The 17,715-nt window shown below is 39.3% G+C and overlaps 1 protein-coding gene across 1 annotated transcript in view; it reads left to right on the plus strand.

Moving 5' to 3' along the window:
- Nucleotides 1–17,715, plus strand: part of CACUL1 (CDK2-associated, cullin domain 1) — a 70,653-nt gene that overhangs the window by 35,560 nt on the left and 17,378 nt on the right. The window contains exons 4-5 of the mRNA XM_012001105.1: nucleotides 9,237–9,332; nucleotides 13,698–13,800. Of these exons, the coding sequence (XP_011856495.1) occupies nucleotides 9,237–9,332; nucleotides 13,698–13,800 (199 nt within the window). The remainder of the gene's footprint in view (nucleotides 1–9,236; nucleotides 9,333–13,697; nucleotides 13,801–17,715) is intronic.

Consider the following 17,715-nt stretch of genomic DNA (forward strand, 5'->3'; position numbering starts at 1 on the left):
TGGTCTCGATCTTCTGACCTCGTGATCCGCCCGTCTCGGCCTCCCAAAGTGCTGGGATTACAGGCTTGAGCCACCGTGCCCGGCCTACAGTGTATCTTATGTTTAAGATTGTGGGCCGGGCGCGGTGGCTCACGCCTGTAATCCCAGCACTTTGGGAGGCTGAGGCAGGCAGATCATGAGGTCTGAGGATCGAGACCATCCTGGCTAACACGGTGAAGCACCGTCTCTACTAAAAATACAAAAAATTAGCCAGATGTGATGGCGGGCACCTGTAGTCCCAGCTACCCAGGAGGCTGAGGCAGGAGAATGGCGAGAACCCAGGAGGCGGAGCTTGTGGTGAGCCAAGATCACCCCACTGCACTCCAGCCTGGGCCACAGAGTGAGACTCTGTCTCCAAAAAAAAAAAAAAAAAAAGAGTAAGATTATGTTGTTGCTGATGCTGCTCATACATTTGCACAGCTAGAGTGCTCATCTGGATTAGAAGTATCCATGCAGACCTGGATAACATAAACAGCAAAGCATTGCCTAAATATCCAGTGACAAGGAACTGATGAAATAGACAATGATGTGTCCAAACAGTTGTTAAAATTAGGTTATAGAAAGAAATTTGACCTGGGAGAGATGGTGATGATCTATAACTGGGGGATAAAATCAGGTTACAGGCTGTGCACGGTGGGTCACGCCTGTAATCCCAGCACTTTGGGAGGCCGAGGCAGGCGGATCACCATCCCGGCTAACACAGTGAAACCCCGTCTCTACTAAAAAATAAAAAATACAAAAAAATTAGCCAGGTATGGTGGCAGGCGCCTGTAGTCCCAGCTACTCGGGAGGCTGAGGCAGGAGAAGGGCGTGAACCTGAGAGGTGAAGCTTGCAGTGAGCCGAGATCGTGCCACTGTACTCTAGCCTGGGCGACAGAGCGAGACTCCGTCTCTAAAAAAAAATAAAAATAAAATCAGGTTACAAAATAAGCCATAGTTGTTTAGAAACAGACACATGCACACAGGAAGAAAAAAAAAGAACAAAGGGACCAAAATGGTAATAATTTTCTACCAATGTTGGTAGTGGTTATTTTTGTATAGTTGCATTTTAAATTTTTAAAAATTTCAAGGAACATATATTACTTCCACAAAGATACATGTTTTGTCATGTTTATTAGGGCCTTCTCTTCCTCCCCTTCTTCCTGTCTACTTCATTCCAGCATGCAAAAGTCACTTATTTATTTGAAGACAACCAGAATGCTTTTGTGAAGGTAAAAGCACATATTCTTAATTTTTTTCATGTTTCATTTTGGTTGGATGGGGACGAGGATGGGGGTAGGCAGAGGAGGAGGGATATAAATATGAAATTGTAGAACTCGTTTGTATTTTACATCTGCATTGTCCAGTTAGTCATGTATGACTATTACAATTAAAATGAAGTAAATATTTGGTTCCTTAGTTTAATTAAACACATTCCAAGGCTCAATAACCACACGTGGCCGGTGGTTACCATATTGAACGGTGCAGATACAGAACATTCCCATCAGCAAAGAAAGTTCCTTTGGGCAGTACTGACCCACATGATAGTATATTTAAGTCTGTTGACTAGTAAAATTGTCTAAACAAATCATCCTCTTCTAAAATTATTGCTATACATCAGATTAGGGTGACTGACCAACCAACCTTTCTTGTTTAGCTTTGAAAATTAAAGATGACAAGCTTTCTTTCCCCTTCCCTTCTGTGAAGGTGTGGTATGTATATCAAATCTGTCTTTTCCCTTCTTGCTGTAAGGCATTTTTCACACTAGGACCATGTATGTATATGTATATATTTTTAGCGTATTTCACAGTGGTGTTTGACTATTTAAACTAGACACTGAAATTATTTTTTATATAATTATGCATAAGACTATTATCTAGTTCTACCTTTTTTAATTTAAAAGTTGTTTTGAAATTATTGTCTGTAACATCTATATGAAGTTACTCAGTGCAACAATCTGGTAACAAAGGATTAGCACCAAGCTATCAGTATGACATCTGATTAAATAAATAGTACATTCAAGCATCTTACAGAAATAGATATTCTTCTTAGTGTGTGTGTTTTGAGGACCTCGGAGGGTCCCCAGAAGCCTTTCAGAGGGGTCTATGAATAATGATGGATAGATGCTGGTGCCCTAGCATGAATCTTCATTTCCACATGCTTGTGAGGGGGAGGAAGCCGTTTTCATTAAGAATGTCCCAGATGAAACAAAGAAAATTATTAATTTTATTAAATTCTGACTTTATACTTTAAAAAATATTTTATGTAAAGAAATGGAACACTGCATACCGGAGTACAATGGCGGTTTTGAGAAAAAGTGCTTGTGTGATTGTATGAATTTTGAACTAACCCTGCCTTTCCCCATAGAACACTATTTTCACTTGAAAAATGGCTGACAGACTATGGTTAGACTTTGGCATTTGACAGACATTTTCTCAGAAATTAGTGAACTAAGATTGTCACTTCAAGGAAAATGACTGACAGTATTTGTTGCCAATAATGAAATTTGAGCTTTGAAGTGAAAATTAAAATTTTGGAAAATTTGTATCTACCACTGTGACCTTGATAGCTTCCCAATACTTAAAAAGACTTCTGATGAGATAAGTGTTGATACTGTCTCATCAGAGATGTATTTTTTGATATTGTCTAATGAAATCAACATTGGGAAGATCTGCATAACTCAGAGAATCAGTATTTTCCAAATGACCAATGTGTGATGTTATAAAGTATATATGGAAAAGATCCATTCAAAGTAGAAGATAGACCAGTGGCTTTTAATGGAATAGACTAAAACAAATTCATTGACTGTTTCAGAAAATAACACATCACAACTGATTCCATTGCAGAAGCAGATATGAGAATCCAGCTGTCTTCTATTAAGCTAGGCTCTAAAGAGACTTGCAAAAATGTAAAAACAGTGACACGCGTCTTACTAAATTTTGTTTTGGTAAATAGTTATTTTTCATAAAAATAAGATGGTGATGAGTTTGTTATTGTCATTTTAGAATGAAATAATATGTATTTTTAGAACCTAGTTTTAATTTTTATTATGGTAAATACTCATAGATACAACCTGCATATAAACAAAAAGCAGATTTTTGGAATCTTGAGTTGTTTTTAGGAGTGTAAAGGTTTCCAGAGACCAAAATGTTAGCAAGAACCACTGGAATAAAACTGACTACAAGATCCGTTGTTAGGGAAAGTACAGATGTGTGTGATTATACCTTAGCATTTGTGTGTAAAGAGCTATAAATGGAACATTTATTTTCTAGTATAGGCATAAAGTTCTTCTGGAAGGATATAAAAAGTATTGGTTGGTTCAGGGAGGAAGGAATGAAAGGAAAACTTACTCTAAACACATTTGAACTCATTTGAATTTTCAACCAGATGAATGCATTACTCATTGTTTTAAAAATATTCTCACACAGCTATATTACAAAACTCAGGGAATCTAGATCTGTTACGAAAAATTGGAGCAAGTTTGGAGTAATAGTGATGTTGGTGGCGGTCCATCTGGAGTGGCTACTGCCATCACGCCGCTGTAGTAGGGAGGTGGCATGGGTGGGGCTGCACGCTCCATGGAGCCGGCAGGAGCTAGGGACAAGCAGGAGCTTTGCCTCTTCTGAGTTGGATGGGAGCACACTGGGTGCTGCTGCAGCCACCCAGTCCACAGCTGTGGACTCAGACATCCCTGCATTCTTGGGGGCCCAGGAAGGACCCCCTGCCCTCGAACGCTCAGAAGAGTCTGCTCCCACTGCCTGGCTTCTCCCTGCTGTTGGCACCCACTCTGATCTTGGAGCAAAGTTGGGGGTGAGCCCAGGTGCTGTCACAGCCTGGCCAGGTGTGCACATGCTCAGGGCACTGCAAACACACTAGCCCCCTGCTGCCTCAGTCCCCTTTGGACTTTGGGCACCGACAAGTATAGAAGGGAAGCCGAGGGGTGCCGAGCTCAGCTTGGCGCTGGCCTGCAAGCGCCCCTTGGCACCTACAGCGTGGGCTCCTTGAATGGCAGCAGTAGGCAGACAGGTTCCTGGGTGGAAGAGGGCAGGTCCCCAGTGAGGCCCCCACCTTCAAGTCAAGGAGGGCCTGAAGGCTGGGGCCAGGCTGCCAGTCTTACAGACTGGAGTGGGAACTTGTGGTGGCTTTTCCAGGCCTGTCTGTGACTGGCCATGGACCAGTGGGCACGTACTTCCTCCCTTCTGGGCCCATAAAAGCCCTGGGCTTACCCAGAGCTGAACAGTTGTTGAGATGACCAGCTGCAGAGAGGAGCCACTCACTTTAGGGCCTGTTTTCTGCTGAGAGCTGTGCAGACAGTGGGACGACCAGCTGCAGAGAGGAGCTACCCTTTCTGCTAGGAGCTGAACACTTGTCCAGACACCCAGGCTGTGGAAAGGAGCTGCTCCGTGCAGGTTTCCTTTGAGCTGTTCTGTTGCTCAGTGAAGCTCCTCTTTGTCTTGCTCCTCCACTTGTCTGCGGATCTTTTCTTCTGGTCGCAGGACAGGAACTCGGGGCCCACTGAATGGTGAAGCTGAAGAGCTGTAACACAAACAGGGCTGAGACATGCCCCTTGCTCGCCATATTGTGGGCGAAGAGAAGGAAAGAAGAGTTGTGACCCTTTGGGAAGCCCAGACCTGGGAGCTCCCTGAGCCAGGGCTGTCACTCCCTCTTTGGGGCCCTTTGGTTCTTGGAGTTTTCAAGCTTCCAGGCACCACCATATTTCCCAGTGCCATCTGTGGAAGCTGCTTGTGGTGTGCCTGGTCCGGCCACAGCCTCTCAGAGAGCCGGCACCTGTGCCAGCACCTGGAGCTGCTTGCCCTGCTGCAGCAGCCAGCATGTCTGACTGTGTGCAGTGGCCAGACCCCATGCTCACTCACACACCCCTTGCCATTCCACACCTGACTTGCCTTTGGCAGGTGTGGGACCCAGGCCAGTAGTGTGAGCCGAGCACAGCCTGCCAGGTCGAGTGGGCAAAATGAGCCCAGTGGGTCTCAGCAAAACTCAGGTAAAGACGGGGGTTTCTGGCCAGAAAAACGACACCCCAAAGATCCTGTAACAATGGTTATTATTTTTCTGGCAGTTTTTTCTTGTTTTCTTTGGGGAAAAAGCAAAGCTTGCTTGTTTAGGGGTATAAACTTGAATGTCCAAGCCAAATACTGTCATGTTGAAATAAGGTAAATCAACTAGGTAACAGTTTCCCCAATGGGGCCTAGAGTGTAGGATAAAGTGATCTTTTGTAAAAAGAGAACATTATTTTAATGCAACAGCTTTTAAGATTTTTTTCACATAATACTTCTAAAATGTATTTCTTTGCCGAAATAATCATTTTTAGAGTTCTTCGAAGCAGTTTAGAGGAAGATGTTACATATGATTCTGTTCACGAGTTATAGGTAAAAGTTTGCCTATAACATAGATCCATTTTCCCCAAGTTCTTTAGTTAACAAAGAATGCTTTTAAAAATGTTATTAGGCCAGGTGCGGTGGCTTATGGCTGTAATCCCAGCACTTCGGGAGGTCGAAGTGGGCGGATCACTTGAGGTCAGGAGTCGACACCAGCCTGGCCAACATGGTGAAACCCCATCTCTCCTAAAAATACAAAAATTAGCTGGGTGTGGTTGCCCACACCTGTAATCCCAGCTACTCAGGAGGCTGAGACAGAGGAATCACTTGAACCCGGGAGACGGAGGTTGCAGTGAGCCGAGATGATGCCATTGCACTCCAGCCTGGGTGACAGAGCAAGACTCCATCTCAAAAACAAAAATGTTGTTGGATTTTTTTTGAAGCATTAGACAAATGGGTAGTTAATTCAGAAAGGAGTTTGCTTCCTAGTTGCGTATACATGTGTAATACTTGACATTTTCAAAACACCCACTATTTTATTTGATTTTCATCACATCTTGGAAGTACCACAGCTAGTATTTTTCCTATCTTGAATGTATAGATATAGATATTGAGGGCAAAATGAATTTCTTAATGTCATACAGCCTTGTTAAGTAGGAATTTAGATTTAAATAATGCTAAACTAGATTGAGAGTCAAAGTTGAGATTTAAACAAGACTCTTTCCTTGCAAAACAATGCATTCTGTATCTGCTATGTTCCACGCACTGTGGTCAGCACTGGAGATACACAGATAAGACACAAATGTTGCCCTCCGGGGGCTTGAAGGTAGTGACAGAGACTACCCAGTGAGGGAAGTGAGTGTAGTGGTGCCCCACGGAAGGGCCATGTAGTCAGATATTTTTGAAGGAATGACTAGAAGTTAGCCAGCTTAGTGGGTGTGGATAGAGATGGTCAGGTAGAAAGAACAGTCAGGGAGGCCTTGTGTCTTTTGGGGAGTGCTAGTATTCCCATTGTCAGTCCTGTTCTTTGCCGTGCAACCAGAGGTAGACAGTTGTGCCCTATATTGAGAAGTTTGTAAAAAGGTTTCAGGGTGCCAAAAGAGAATTTAAGTAGATGCAGAAGACCTTGGATTGATCATGGTTTGACTCGTAGTTCTTGGGTTTATTCACTGTAGAATTATAGATGACTATTTCTGAGCCCCAGTCACCTCATCTGTAAAATGGAAATAACATTCAATTTATAGGCAGTTAGAAGGACTAAGAAAAAGCAATGGGCTGGGTGTGATGGCTCACACCTGTAATCCCAGCCCTTTGGGAGGCTGAGGCTTGAGCCCAGGAATTTAAGACCAGTCTGGGCGATATAGCAAGACCCCATCTCTACCAAAACAAGCAAACAGACAAACAAACAAATTAGGCAGGCCTAGTGCTGCATACCTGTAGTCCCAGCTACTTGGGAGGTGGCTGAGGTGGGAGGATCGATCAATTGAGCCTGGGAGGTGGAGGCTGCAGTGAGCTGCCCTCCAGCCTGGAAGACAGAGCAAGACCTGTCTCAAAATGTACAAAAAAAAATTAAAAAAGGAAATGTAAATAAAAACACCTACCGTGCACCAAACCTGTAAGTACTCAGTAATGGGAGATGAATTAGGAGAAGTAAAGACAATTCTTTACATGTATATAAGCTTCTAAGTAGAACTGAAATATGAGTTGAATCTTCTTTGAAAATAGTATCAAAATATTTGAACATTTCTGAAACAGCTTAGCTGAAGTGGTCTTATAATTTCATGTTTTAAAATTTAATATTTAGGAATCCTTCCATATGGCATTTCTTAATATCCTTATTTGAAAGCAAGACTTTTTGTGTAAGATGTGATTGATAGGCTGTGGGACTAACACAAGTTAGTTCTTGTGTAGAATCAGTTTTGTTTGCATTCTGTTGTGTACCATGCTCATCCCCCAACACTCTGACCCAGAAATGAATTCTTAATTGGAAGACCTGGATCTGTCGTTTGCTGATGGTCTAATCTTAGACAAATTAGTGGCCATTTAGGTGTTTCTTTAGTGTTAAAATGGGACCTAATTAACTTAGCTTTACAGAATAGAATGAAATCATGCATGGATGCACTTTTGTAAAACTGTCTTCGACTGGGCTGCCACAACAAAATACAGTTGACCCTCGAACAACACGGGTTTGACCCATGTAGGTCCACTTATCCATGGATTTTCTCCCACCCCTGTGACACAGCAAGGCCAACCCTTTTCCCACTGTGGAGATGAGGATGAAAATCTTTATGATGATATACTTCCACTTAATGAATAGATACATTTTTTCTTCTTGATGATTTTGTTAATATTTTTTCTCCAGCTTACTTTATTGTAAGACTACAGTATAAATGATACATATAATATACAAAATATGTGTTAATTGACGGTGTATGTTACCAGTGAGACTTCTGGTCAACAGTAGTCTGGTAAATTTGGGGGGGATGTGAAAAAGTAATACACAGATTTTTGACTGTGTTTGGGTGTTGGCTCCCCTAACTCTCCGGTTTTTCAAGGGTCAGCTGTACTATGCACTGGGTGGCTTAAACCAAGAAATTTGTTTCTCATGGTTCTGGAGGCTAGGAAGTCCAAGACAAAGGTGCTTCCTATTTGGTTCCGGGTGAGGGCCCTCTTCCTGGCTTGTAAATGGCTGCCTTCTCACTGCAGTCCTCACATGGCCTTTTTTTCTGAGCCCTGTGGGAGGAGTGAGAACCTGAGTGTTCTGGTGTTTCATCTAAGGACACTAATCCTATAGGATCAGGGCTCTACCCTCGTGACTTCATGTAGCCTTAATTACTTCCTTATTCCTAGTATGGCAGTATGAGGGGTTTAGGGCTTCAACATAGGAATTTTAGAGGAACACAGTCTATATTCTACTCAGTTTATAACATATAAAAAAGTTGGAAGTGTTCTCTTTTGATGGTTTTATGATTTGGTATTTTGTAAAAGTGAGTTAATAGAGGAATGTATTGTATTTTACTACTCTACAGAGCTGAAGATGTATATGTGTCATTTGTGTCCATGCTTTCTAACTAATATTTATAATTAGCTACAGAAGTGGTTTACAACCAAGTTAGCATAGAAATCAGAATATTTCTGTGCTTAAGGTAATTGTAAATTTCATTAGCCATTCTAGTAGTACATGAAGCCTATACCACTTAGTTGAATATCCTCCCAACTTATTCCAGGTTCAAATATAGTTTGGTTTCTATATAGAATATCCATGTAATTCAGTAATAGTTTTAAAAAATCATGTTATTTATCTTTGAGTGCATCTTTTTTTTTTTTTTTTTGAGACAAAGTTTTGCTCTATCGCCCAGGCTGTAGTGCAGTGGTGTGATCTCGGCTCACTGCAACCTCCACCTCCAGGTTCAAGTGATTCTCCTGCCTGAGCCTCCCAAGTGGCTGGGATTACAGGCACCTGCCACTCCACCTGGCTAATTTTTGTAGTTTTAGTAGAAACGGGGTTTCACCGTGTTGGCCAGACTGGTCTTGAATTCCTCACCTCAAGTGATCCACCCACCTTGGCCTCACAAAATGCTGGGATTACAGGTGTGAGCCACCACCCCCGGCCTGAGTGCACCTTTTTATTCAGTAAAAGAAGAAGCCTTTTAATTAACATTTGAGGTTACACAGCTTTTAAAGATGGCTAAACCTCAGTTTTACATAGATTTTGGAACAAAGGTAGAAGTCTTACCTTCAGAGTGTACGTGTCTTCCTCTTTTTTTTTTTTTTTTGGTGAATCTCTATGAATTTTGAATTCCTTCTATTTGTATTTCAGATTGTGGTGGAAGGTCTTTCCCAGGTTTCCCAGATTGATCACACTTCTGTTCTTTCTCACAGGCCAGCCCTCCAGATCTCTATATTGAAAGATTTAATATAGCTCTTGGACAATATATGGGAGCATTGCAGAGCATTGTGCCTCTTTTCATATATATGGTAAGTTAGAGAGCTCCTTCCTCCTTCCCAAATACCTAGGTGTATTGGTCAGAGCACAAATAGATGCAAAGAGTTAAGCATGTTCTGTTTTTCTTTCAGTTCATTTGTGTTAGAAATGGAAATTTAATTATTTCAGTAATGTTTGATAGTTGTTGACATAGAAGAACTTTTTTTTCCGCTTTGAAATTCCGTTACATAACAATTGCTGAATAGCCAAGTAGGCATTAAGATAAGCAGTCACCCACATGAGTACTTATTTCTGCTATGTGGAAGGCACTGTGTTTGGTTCTACAAATATAAAGATATGTAAGATTTCTTGTCCTCAGAAAGTAAAATGCCAAGTAAGTTCTTCCATAAAAAATAGAACAGTAAAACATTGCTGCCATTCTGATGATCTGTTTTATTTGGAGAGTTATGCTATGAGTATAAGCTGTAGACTGTGACTTTGTTGATCAGCTTCCTCCCTGTTTTAAATATCCAGAGTCATAGAGTCTTAATGTTAGTGCTCCTGTTGCATGGAGGAGCCCTTAGAAACCATGATCCCCATTCTTTATTAGACTAGGGAATGAGATGTTCAGGTTGATCCTACTTTTTGTAGCATGTAGGTTGCTGTATGTGGATGGCAATCTTACGAATGACTTACTCTCCATAAAATGCACTTAACAAAAACAAAACAAAAGTACACCTACCTCTAATTTAGAAGGCACTTCCCAAAAGACGATGTAGTACTTCATGATTTTCATTTACACTTACTTCTTGGTTACTGACAACAATTTTAATAGTACTAGTTTTCTAGTCAATATAATGCCAAAGAAACTGGTTTTTGCCTTTTACCAAGAAAGGAATGTATAAAAAGGCTTTTCTTTTGGTTTAAGTGCCAGAACTCCTTTATGAATCATGAAACTAAGGAAAAATATTATTGATAACACTAGGAATAAGTGCCTCTAGGTTAGCAGAATTAACTTACTGGGGAGAGTGTAAGCCTGGGAGGTAGCTACATTGTATCATTTGGTGAAATCCTATCATGGGCTATTCATCAGGAGTGTGTGTTAGGTAAATGTCCTGTACTGACAGAGCAAACATTTTATTTCCGTGCCAGCCGACTCCTTATTCTTGCTGTTTTAAAGTTTTCAGTGGAGACCAGGTATGGAAGCGGAGCTGAAAGACAGGGACTATTTGTGGATAAAGGAGTTTAGGGTGGGTGAATAGATTTCTTGACTTGCATGTCTGCCATTTTAATGGCATTTACCAGTAAGCATGTTGGCTAGGTAGCATTAGTAATAAAAACAAAAGTCTAATTTATAATTTTGAATCAAAAGGTAAATAGCTGGTTTATTAAAAGAATAGGTTAAGACAGAAAGGTGATTTATGCTTTTTTGTATTGCCATTGTTACTTTCTTAAACTTTATGGTGGGATCCTGGGGTTTAAGAAGTCTTGTGTCAATTAAGAGTAAATGAACTTCAAACTTACTGTTTCAGCTAGCAGAATTCAAATAAGGGATCTTAGATTGTAAAGCGTAACTACAACTTTTCTTATAGATTAAGAGCTTGAATTTGCTTTGTAGTTACTTTTGAAAATTTGTTATTTAAATTGTTTTTATTGTCCAGAAGATAGAAATTATTTGAACTTTGGTACTGCTTTGTTAGAAAAGTATATTAAAGGAAATAGTTTGAAATGTTAACCTACTAGTGCCATAATAAGCAAAGTTTCTTTTGCTGACACAGAAATTTTTTAAAACATTTGTCAAAATTAATGTCTTTGTTAGAAGTCTGTCTATATGAATATCAATAAATTGTCATTAAACTAGAAGATTAATTGTAACTAAGGTCTTGTTGAAAGGCACAGAGATCAAATAAAGACATTTATTTTTGCTTACAATTTTGGAATTTAACATTATTGTACCTGAGACAAAGTTAAAAAGAGGTGGACTAATTGGAGTTTCTAAGTACTTCTGAAGTTTTCATACTATTTATTTTTAATGGTTTCTAGTTACCTACAAAGAGTAGAAAGGGTACATTAAAATGCTGGGCATTCAGATCTTAAATGTCAATAGGACAATATACCAGGAGAGAAAAGCATTATGAACATGTTACAGTGCTGCAGAGGTTTTGTTTATGGCCAGTCTTGGGGGCCAGTTTATGGCCAGATTCTGGGGGGCTTGCTCCCAACAGATTGTCATTGGTGGCAGGGATAGATAGATCAAGGGAACAGAGCCCAGAAATAAGCTGAAGTAAATGTAGAAGTTTAGTAAGAAAGGTGACATTTCAGATCAGTAAGGAAGGAGTAGATTTTTCCATACCTAATGTTAGGAATTTTTTTTTTTCCCCTGTAGAGATGGGATCTTGGTATGTTATCCAGGCTGGTCTCTAACATCCGTCCACCTATAAGACTTCCACATATAAGAATTACGCAGGTTTATTGTCATCAGTAGGGACTATTATTTAAATAATTTATGGAAGACAGAAAAATATGCAGTTATAAGTGACACCACTCTGTTTTTTTAAGAGAAAAATCTTCCAATATACAACATTAAATGAAAAATGAAAAAGCAAGATACAATGCAGTGTTTAATATTTTCTCACTAGTATTTTTTTTTTTTAGGGGGAAAAAAGCATATCCACATATATGCAAGGAACATCCTAGAAAGAATATACAGAAGTTTTCCCAGTGTAGAATGAATGGGACCTTTTGGGATTGGGTCAGAAGGTCTGCATTGAGAGACTTTTTATTGCATACTGTTTTGCATGCTTTCTATTTTTTAACCATGTGCATCTTATTTTTATATATTTTTTAAAAAGACGGAAAAAAACTTGTGTAAGAATTAAATGGCTAGACGTAGTGGCTCACATCTGTGATCCCAGCTACTCAGGTGGCTGAAGTGGGAGGCCAGGCATTTGAGACCAGCCTGGGCAATAGAGTGAAACCCTATCTCCAAAAAGAAATCTTTTTAAATTAAATTGAGAGAATCAGTGAGCGACTTAACATTCCTCTATGTGTTTTCTACTCTTCTGCATTAACACTTAAATATGAAAAACTTTTTTTGCTGGGCGTGGTAGCTCACGCCTGGAATCCCAGCACTTTGGGAGGCAGAGGTGGGCGGATCACCTGAGGTCAGGAGTTTGAGACCAGCCTGACCAATATGATTGCATTCCAGCTTGGGCAACAAGAGTAAAACTCTGTCTCAATAAAAAACAAACAAAAAAAACCAACTTTGTTTTGGACTTGCCAGTAATTCTAGTCAAGATTTCAGCTGCAAGAAACAGAAAACATGATTCAAAGTGATTTAAATAATGAAGAGTATTATCTCTTGTAATAAAACTCCAGAAATGAGGCTGTGTCCAAGGTTGGTTGAATCTGTGGTTCAACAGTATTACTAAGGACTTGGTTTTTGGTCTCTCTGCTGTCCATAACATCTGTTTTATCCTCTTCCCTGTCACGGGTGTCCATGTGAAGAGACCACCAAAAGGCTTTTGTGTCAGCAATAAAGCTTTTTAATCACCTGGGTGCAGGTGGGCTGAGTCAGCAAAGGGAGATAGGGGTGGGGCAGTTTTATAGGATTTGTGTAGGTAGTGGAAAATTACAGTCAAAGAGGTTGTTGTCTGGTGGGCAGGGGTCACAAGGTGCTCAGACCGGGAGCTCAGAGGGAGCTTCTGAGACTCATTGTCCAGGAGAAGGAATTTCACAAGATAATGTCCTCAGTTAAGGCAGGAACCAGCCATTTTCACTTCTTTTGTGATTCTTCAGTTGCTTCAGGCCATCTGGATGTACAGGTGCAGGCTTGGGCTCAGAGGCCTGACATTCCCCTCATGGTTATAAGATGACTGCAAGAGATTTTTCCCTCATGCCAAGGTTTCTCTAAGGCTTCTTGGGCTGCCTTGAGTGTCTACCTCTGAACCAAAGGTGGTCCCCAGGGAATGCCAGAAGCTGAATGACTTTCATCAGTGAAATTGAGTGTGTGCTGGGGAGTCAACCAGTGCATGTCCACAGCCTGCTTTCAACCCAGATCATTGATAAATGGGGTAATTTTCATTAGTGTTTCTCCATGTTGTCTTTTGATGATATATTTTTAAAGGGTGTTCCACACAGTGTGGTTCTGCAATGTTTGTGCATCCCTGTCTAGTTAATGTTGGGTATCTCCCAGTGTTCTTTCGGAGATGTATGGTTCAAAACTTTTTTTCATGTTTTCAACCCGTGCCAGAAAGACAAGTAACTAACAGCTGCAGGGCTTTTGTTGTTGGATGTTGAGTTTTTCTGTTTTAATTGATGCCTTTATGCATTGTTTTCTAAAATATTAAGTGCTCCAGTTCATTAGACTAACCATTTCCCTAATTAATACACAAAAAAGATTTCATTTTATTTTTCAGAATAAGTTTTACATCGAAACCAAGCTTAACAGAGACTTAAAAGATGACCTTATAAAGCTGTTTACGGAACATGTTGCAGAAAAGCACATTTACAGCCTAATGCGTAAGTAATTCAGCTTATAGGGGTGAGATAACACTAGCAATGATCTTTCCTTTTTCTTTTTGGTCTGAGAGCACTGTCATGTAAATCCCAATATTAACATCTTCTGAACCAGATAGGAAGTGTTGAAGCCCACCTGAGACACTGCGGAATTAAAAATGGGACTTGAAGGTCACCCGGTGAGCTGTGAGCACCTTTACCAGGTCATTGGACAGTGCCCTTGTGTCTGCCCTGATAACTTGTTGCCCGCCCCTTTTTTTCCCTGACAGTGGGGAAAGTATTATTAGGAAGTTCACTTCTAACTTTACTACCAGTAACTCTAGAAGGAATACAGTGTTGTTTCTCTGAAATGGTAGTACAGAATCCTCTGATTTTTACTCTTTAGTGCAGAAACCCTTCTCTAGTCTGGTTCTGTCATTTATTCTCTATTTTAGGCAAACTTCTTTGCCTCTTGTGGCCCTGAGTTTTCTCTCCTGTGAATTAGGATTTGTAAAATATTTCATGTGCCTGTGTAGATTATTAAGAATATTAAGCTCAGTTAGTTTCTCCTCTCCCCATTCTTGAGTCCTCTTCCCCTCGCAGTAGGTAGCATCTCATCCTACCTTTCCTGAAAGAATATACTTCTCCAGGTAGAGTTAGGAAGTCCCTGTAACCTAATGTCTCGGCATCCTTTTAAAGCTCATATCTTGTGTGACACATCAAGTCATTTTTTCGAATGTGGCACATATTTGGTTTGGCAGGATGTATTTTTGCTTTCCTGTGAACCATAATTAGTGTCTACCACAATGAACTTTTACTAGAATTTACAAAAGAATTGTTCCAAGCTTGACCATAAACTTTTTTTTTCCCCGTTTTTAGTGTTAAGTGAAAGAATTATCGAGCGTGGGGCTAGTTTAGAAAGGTAGGGTTTTTTCAAAGAATAGTGTAGTTGAAGATAATATACATTTCATTATTATGTTCCCAAGAGATTCCAGAATCAGAAAAGAGGCCTAGAGTCTTGGGAATATGACTTGCATTTTTTTTTTTGTAAGGCTGGGAGATGTTTATAAACATCTTTAAACATTGTCTCATGAGGTATTCCAGGTATTATAACCACTTAAGTGTTTCCTGATACTGACATTGTCTTTTTGCTTTCATGACAAGATAGAGCATTTTGAAATCTTGTTAAAATTCTGTAGAGAAATGCTACCATTTGGTAGAAAAAGCCTGTCTACTTTGTAAATATATTTTTATATTTGCCAGTAATTTGGAAACTAATTTTATTGGATGTATGCAAAGAGAATATTCAAGAAAGAGTATAGTAGTCCAGATCTGGTGAGAGAAAACAATCATATTGTCTGGTTTTTGATAAAAATTACACTTAAAGGTGGATATATCTTTTTATTTCCAAGTAAACAGAAAGGTCCTTAAGCTTTTGTAAATTGGACAAAACTGAGTTTGTCAGATATTTATTGCACAATTATCAGGCATTGTACTTAGAGAAATGACTGGCCTCATTGGTTTGAGCTTCAGAACAACAAGGGACAATGTTTAACTGTATTATGTGGATGATCATCAAAGGTTTTTAAACACACACAGGCACTGCTTATATTTGGTAGGACCTATACTTTAAAAATATTTAATTCTCCTAACCCTATAGGATAGGTGTAATCATTACCCTCATTTTAGAAATGGAGAAACGGAAACAAAGAGAGGTTAAAGTTTCAACCAGAAAAGCACAGCTATTAATATCGTTTCCACTTACACATTTTTATATTACCCCTTTACTGCAGCCAAACAAATAACTACATTCAATTTCTGTAATTTTCTACAATCTGATCAATAGTTTCCTTCCTGTGGCTTCAGATAGATCTGGAAAGCTAGTGTTCACATTTATTATTGTTGTGTACCAAATCATCCAAAAACACAGTGGCTTGAAACACCAACAGTCTTTTATTTTGCTCTGCAATTTGGGAGGGCTTGGTGGGGTAGCTTATATCTGCTCTGCTCAGCATTGTCTGTTGTGGCTTAACTGGGGGCTGGGGCTTTCAGTGTGACTCATTCACATGGCTGGTGAGTTGGTGCTAGCTTTTGGTTCCTCTGTGTTTCCTTCATGAGTGAGTATCTCAAGATATAGGAAATGGAAACTGCTGGTTTCTTAGATCCTGGGCTCAGAAGCTGGCACAGTGCCACTTTTGCTGTATTCTGCTGGGCAAGTGGTCACAGAGCCAAAATTCCAGGAGAGAGGAATATATCCTACCTCTTGATAAAAGGCATGTCAGAAGAATTTGGGAGCCATGTCTTAAAACCAATACAAAAATGTAAAACGAATACTGTCTCTGTTAATAAAGAATCAGTTATTGAATGCCCATATCATTCATTATTGGTATGTTTCATGAATGAAAACAGTAACTTCTTACTGGGGATAAAACTAGTTTTCTGTCGGCTCCATGGTATAATCATTTTTTACATATTTGCTTATAAAATAAAGTGGCTTCTATTTTTGGCTGATAGTAAAATTGTTTTCCTTTGAAATTATTTGAATTAAACTCTGAAAGCTGCAGAACTACTAGGATCTATTGTTAATCAAGGTTATTTACATAGTGTGTTAGTGATTCTGAGCAAATGTAACAATAAATGTGTAGCATGGGGTTAATGGTAGAAATTTCCTGGGAAAATACAGTACATTGACTTTTACAGCAGCAGATTTCTAGTTCAGTTTGCATAGTGTTCTAAATAGTTACATTTTAGTTAATTTTCTTAGGCAATTCTGTCTTTTAGTTCAAATCATTGTAGTTTGAAATTTTTTGGAAGCCAAGAGTATTTTCAGTTTTGATTTTAAGAATTGCTTTTCAAATTAATAAAGGAGAGAATCTCCTAAGCAAGTGTGTAGCACTGAGGAATACTTGAAAGAAAGAGCAGAGGAGCTTCGTTCTGGTCCCAATTCAGGTATCAAAAGGTGTGTGACTTTCTCAGCAAGGCACTTAACCTGTCTAGACTTTACGATTAGAACTTATCTATTCTAGTGTTTAAACTATATGGCTTATTGATATCTGTGTGATGATTGTTGCATATAAGCAAGCATTTCGGTGTTGGTATGGTGAAGTAGAGTACAGAATTTAGAGTGAAACGTTCTTGAACCTCTTTTGCCTCTAGCTAACTCTGTGACTTCAGGTGGACTATATTCAGTGAGGGGTTTTTGTTTTGGCCTTAGTTTCCTTACCTGTTAAAAATAAAAAGGTAAATGATCGAACTTGTGAGAATTAAATATATGTAAAGTACCTAGTACTTGCTAAATGCTCAGTACTCTTTCCTCTCTCAAGTTACCACCCCCAAACTCCCATTTCTTTTTCCTTAAAAGGGGAGATTAACTAGAAAATCTTTTAAATACTTTTCCTATAGAGTGACACTTTAACTCTAATAATCTTTTGTTATTAAATGTAATCATTTTAAAATTTATTTCAAATATTTATGTACATTTTATGTGTGTATCTTTGTATTTATCATTTCTTCATAGCTATCAAATTTGACATAGGTGATTACAGTAATGGTAGGAATGGTTTACAAATGTATATACTTGACCACATAATCAATATGTTGTTGAATATGAAGAGTTAGTAGGATCATGCCTAATTGGAGGCCAAAATGGTGAAAAGGTTAGGAAGATGGATTAATAAAGAGAGAGAATGCTTGGATTTTGGATACATGTTGAAATTAGAATCTTATGAGTAGAAAAAACTCTGAAAACCTAACACTTATAATTTAAATTTTTAAACATTGCATTTTAAAGCAACATGATTTTCTGAAATGCTTAGCATTTGCCTACACCAAGCTTGTCCAGCCCATGGCCTGCGGGCCCCACGTGGCCCAGTAAGGCTTTGAATGCTGCCCAACACAAATTTGTAAACTTTTTTTTTTTTTGAGATGGCATCTTGCTCT

Source organism: Mandrillus leucophaeus, unplaced genomic scaffold, assembly GCF_000951045.1.
Source record: "Mandrillus leucophaeus isolate KB7577 unplaced genomic scaffold, Mleu.le_1.0 Scaffold65, whole genome shotgun sequence".
Lineage (NCBI taxonomy): Eukaryota > Metazoa > Chordata > Mammalia > Primates > Cercopithecidae > Mandrillus > Mandrillus leucophaeus.